This window comes from Rhea americana, unplaced genomic scaffold, assembly GCF_003343005.1.
Source record: "Rhea americana isolate MKP2758 unplaced genomic scaffold, rheAme1 scaffold_278, whole genome shotgun sequence".
Taxonomy (NCBI): Eukaryota; Metazoa; Chordata; class Aves; order Rheiformes; family Rheidae; genus Rhea; species Rhea americana.
In genome coordinates this window covers 893,841-898,704 of record NW_028186399.1, presented here as the reverse complement: position 1 = coordinate 898,704, position 4,864 = coordinate 893,841, and the positions used below count along the sequence as shown (strand labels likewise).

Sequence of the window (4,864 nt, the reverse complement as noted above, 5' to 3'; positions counted from 1 at the left end):
GCCCGGCCGGGGGCTCGCTCCGCTGCCCGGCTCCGGGGGGGCGGCCCAGGGGGGCGGCCCGGGCTGTCCCTGCGTCCTGGGGCGGCTGGTGGCCGGGGGGGGGACGCTGGGACGGCAGGTCTGAAGGATCCGCGGTCGCCAACGTGGTCCGGCGCGGAGCAGCCCGGAGGGGACACGGAGGGGCTTCGGGGAGGCTGCCAGGGCGCTCGCCCGTGCCTGGGGGGCTCCCCAGCACCCTGCTTGGCTTCCTCGGCGCCACGGCTCGAGCGGGAGGTGTGGATGCGACCAGCGTCTCTGCACACCCCCCCGTCCCCCACCGGCACCGTCCTGGGCGCCGGCGCTGGACCGGCGTCGCGGCCGGGAGCGTCCTGGCGTGTCCTGCCCTGGGGGTCACCGGCACCGGGACGAAGCCGGGCGCGGGGGGGCAGGAGCCGGTGGAGGTGGGGGGGGACAYGGGGAGGAAGGGAGCGTTCATCAAATGGGCTGCCAGGTTTTGTCAATGGTCTGAATGTGCTCCTTGGCTTTCATGCGCAGCGAGGCGATGCTGGAGCTCCTCTGGTCGACGTCCTCCAGCGGGTACTTGTCCACAAAGGTGGTGCCGCACTGGTAGGCGGCGGGGGCCATGGGCTGCATGCTCTGCGCCATCGGCGGGGGGGTGTTGAGGAAGGAGTGCCCGCCGTAGGGGGGCTGCAGGGCCTGGGGGGCGCCCATGAAGCCGGGGATGCTGTGCACCGTGGTGGCGCTGGAGATGGGCGACGTCAGCCACGGGTCCAGCGGGAGGGAGTTGCTCATGGGGCCGACGGTGGCTGTCATGGGGGGCCGGTTGAAGGACAGCATGGGGGTGTCGTGGAGCTTCATCGAGCTGGCCTCCATCTTCTCCTGCCGCCGCCACTTGGCTCTCCTGTTCTGGAACCAGACCTGCAAGGGRAGAGGTGAGATGGTGACCTTGTGGAGGCTCCATCATGCCCATCGTGTCCCATGGGGCTGTCCCATGCCCGTGCCGGGTGCTGCAGGTGGAGTGTCCAGCCTGTCCCCATCCCTGTGGCTTCTTGCGCAATGGCAGGAGGGATCAGGGACCTTCCAACCATCCTCTCCTGTGTCACCTTGGGCAAGGCAGAACTGCTGGGCAAGTGATGACTGAAGGGCTGCCTCGTCCTTGGGGTTTCCTCAGGACACATTTCTGTCAGCCCAGGTGAGACTGTCTCTACCCTGGGGTGCGTTTCAGGGCAGATTTGCAGCCAGGAACCTTGCGACGATCACTGCGGACGCCAGCGGGGCTTGGACATTACCACCGTGTGGATCCAGCCTTGGGGACAGCTGTGGTGGCAGGGGCAGCTCAGCTCCTGCTGACTTGCAGCCGTTGGTGCCCGAGGTCGCACTGGTGCCACCGGGGCCCAGGGACACTCAACAAAAAAGGACCCATTTGCAGCCGGATTGGTTCCCTGACCTGACTCAGCGTCTGGCTCCATGAGCACTGGGACCAGCGCAGAGGAGAGGGGGGACATCTGGAGACTGCCAAACCACCAGGAGCTGTAAATCCCTACGTGCACTGCAGCAGGGTCTGCTGAATGAGCCRTGCACCTAGAAGCTTTGTTCTGAAACCCGGGGAGGAAAAAAGCATTTCTTTACAAACTTTCCATATTCGAGGAACTGTCACACACCAGAAAGCCTAAAATGTCCAAATCTTTGAGGTTCTTGTGCTTTCCCAGCCCTAAAGACCTGAAAGAGATCACGAGGGGCTGGAGTTTGGCTGCTTTCCCGCAATATCAGCCGAACTGATAAAAGCAACTGCCCAGGCCGACGTGCCCTCTCCTGGCGCCTCTGCTCTGCAGRTCCCAGATCCACGGGGCGCTCAGAGCCTGCGCGTGCCGAACGCCACCGTCCCCATCTCCACTGGAGGGCAAGGCTTCCTCCGAGCGGGAAACCTGCATCCAACCCTGCTTTCCCACGGATATTTTTTCCTCAGTCCCACTGCCTCCCCACGGAGCCCGGACAGGCTCCTTCCCTTCTCTGCCTCCGTTTCTCTACCTGTAAAATGCGATAAAGCTGTGCAGGTTGTCTTGGGAGAGCCTCAGGGTGCAAAGGGTTCGGTGAAATACTTAAAACTCATCTCCCTGCCTAAACGCGGTCTCTGCCTCATTGCAACTTGACTGGTTGAACTGGGGGGGTCCTTCGCTCGCTGTACGTGTACTGATAATTAGCTCTCCTTGTTAATTAGGGTGCTTTCCAGCGGAGGTGCCATCTGGCCCCGCTTCGGCGCGTGGTTTGCAGGGAAGGGATCAGCTTTGGCCAAGCCGCCTGCCCTGAGCCTCTCGGGGCCGGTGGCAGCGCCGACCTGCCGAGCCAAATCTCAGCTCTGCTCTCCTGTCCTGAGACGTCAGGCGTTGGGGTAGGATCTTCTCCCCAACGCGTGGCCCGGGCAGGGCCGGCGTCTGCATTGCCCCACGGCTATCCCAGAGCGGAAAATGGGGCTGGACCGGCATGGACCCACGGCAMAGCCCTGGAGGTGGCCCTGCGCTGAGCACGTGCAGCCCTGGCYGGGCCTGATCCTCGTGGGACTGGCCGTAGAGCCTGGCATCCTTGTCGCGGCCAAGATCTTGGCAGCCTCCTTCAGCGGTCTGACAGTTTAACACGGTTTTCTTTTCTGGTGCTAAACTAAGCCGTGGTCGTGCTCTGCCACCCCAGAGCYGGCTGCATTTCGGCACTGCCTGGAATTATTTTAGTGTCCCAGGACTGCAGCCCCCCAGTGTATTTATACGCTGGCTCTGCAAGAGCAGCCTGCAGGACATAAAAAACTCCAGTACCATGGTTAGGATTGGGTAAAGTCCTTTGCAGGCCTCCTTGAATGGAGAGAGCTGGTAAAATTCCTATGAAAACTCATCCCAAATGCAAAGAAGTTTTGCTTTTAAAAGCGGGAGGTGGGAAACGGAAAGGCAGGCTTGGGAGTTGCTGTCKCTCCCCTGCTTTTCCATGGCTTGGAGCACCATAAGGACACCAGCCCTTTCACCCAGGCGGCTGGGCGAGGAGGAGGCTGGAGATGTGACTCCTTCTTCAAGGAAAGGGGAAACTGAGGCCCGGAGCGAGGCTGCAGCCACCTCCTGCTGCCGAGCAGGGCCGGGCTTTACCTGCTCCCCGCAGACCTGCTTCCCACCGCGAGCCCCCTACCTGCACGCGGACCTCCGGCAGGTTGACCTTCATGGCCAGCTCTTCGCGGCTGTAGACGTCGGGGTAGTGGGACTTCTCGAAGGCGCGCTCCAGCTCGTGGAGCTGGTACGTGGTGAAGGTGGTGCGGTTCCTGCGGTGCTTCTTCTTGGGCTGCTCCTCCTCGGCGGCGTCCGGCGGCGTGCCCTCGCCGTCGCCCGGCTTCCGCAGCTCGCCCAGCTCCCCCTCGCACTTGTTCAGGAACATGTCGGCGCCTGGAAAGGGGGCGGCGGGGTCAGCCGTGCCGCAAGGCCCCGGCCCGGGCACAAAGCAGCGCCGGAGCTGGGCGTTTGCGGAGCGAAGTTTGCTCGCGCCTGCCCTCCCCGCGTGCCATCCGCGACGCCCGCTTCGGAGCTGCCGGCACCCGGGGCACCCCGTCCTGCTGCGGTGCCACCGCGAGRCCTGGGAGCCGGTGCAGCCCTTGCACCAGGGCACCCCTCGCACCCGTGCACCCTCTGCACCCAGTGCACCCGGCCGCCCCTTGCACCCAGCGCGGACAGAGCAGCGCCGCGGGCTCCCGGCACCCGCTCGGGGCACCCAGGCGGGCAGATCCCGGGGCCGGAGGTGGCCGGGAGGAACCGGCCCAGACCCGGGGTGCGCAGCCCCTCCGGCCCGGCTCTTTAGTCGGTTATGCAAAGGCGTAATCCTCTCGCCCGCCGGCACGCTCATCCCACGGCGGCCCGCTGCGGCGTTGCCCAAGCGGATTTGCGCGGGGCAGCGCGGGCCCGCGGGGCTCGGCGGCGCGGGGCGGCGCGAGGGGAGGCGCGGGCAGGACCCGCTGCTGCCTCCACCGCCCCGGTCTCTGCCCGCGGTTTCCGTAGCGCCGTCGCCCGGTCTCTGCCTCAAAAAGGCGCTTGAGCACGCGGGCTTAGAAGAAGTAACGCTACAAATGCCAAGGGGGTAATACAGCAAACCGAAGCCAAAAATAAAAAAAAATAAAATAAAAATTACATTTCACCTAAAACCTCCGTGCGATTTTATGAAACCGCCAGCTCTGAAAACCGATGCAAACGTGGCTCTGTGCTGGCAGGAAAGCGACCCAGCCCCACGGTGCCTTCCTCTTCCCAGCCCCACGGCTCTCCCTGTGGTGTCGGGCTGGGGGGGGCCCCCGGCGACGCCTTCGCCCGAGGTGCCGCGGGCAGAACGGGGCTGCTGTTAAACCCGTTTCTCCCCCCAGCACCATTTTGGCTTTCCGAGCGCGATCACAAAGCTTGAAATTACTCTAAAGCGCCAACCCCAAAGCCAAGTGCCGGGAGGAACCGGTGTCGCCGCCCGGCGTGCGACCCGAAGCCGGGGGGGCGATGGAGACGCCCGCGCCGCGGCTCCCTCCCCCAGCTAATATCCTTTTCCTGCACGTTTATAAGCGTTTTCAACCCTTGCAACATTTCATCTTTAAGCTTTTTATCCAGTATCTGCAATCTTTCTGCAGTATTTGCTGGGGATTAAGAGCCCCTTTCTACCACGGGGATCTAGTCAAACATGAAAATCAGGCAGAAATGCATAATCCTGGGGCACTTCTGCCGAGGGAAAGGTGCCTGCGGCAGAAACCTCGGTGTCCGCGCGTGCACCGCGTGCAGCGCACGTGCGCCGWGCACGGCCTGCGTGCGCAGCGCCTGCAGCACCCGCGGCGAGTGCACGGCGCGGCGCCCGCCGCCGTTCCCGT

At 64.0% G+C, this 4,864-nt stretch overlaps 1 protein-coding gene across 1 annotated transcript; it reads right to left on the bottom strand.

The window, feature by feature from the left end:
* Nucleotides 1-474: 474 nt before the first annotated feature.
* RAX2 (retina and anterior neural fold homeobox 2) lies at nt 475-3,408 on the bottom strand. The gene is made up of 2 exons (XM_085308562.1): nt 3,166-3,408; nt 475-918 (listed from the first exon to the last, which is right to left on the bottom strand). The coding sequence occupies exons 1-2, from the start codon at nt 3,406-3,408 to the stop codon at nt 475-477; spliced, it is 687 nt and encodes a 228-aa protein (XP_085164688.1).
* Nucleotides 3,409-4,864: the final 1,456 nt, after the last annotated feature.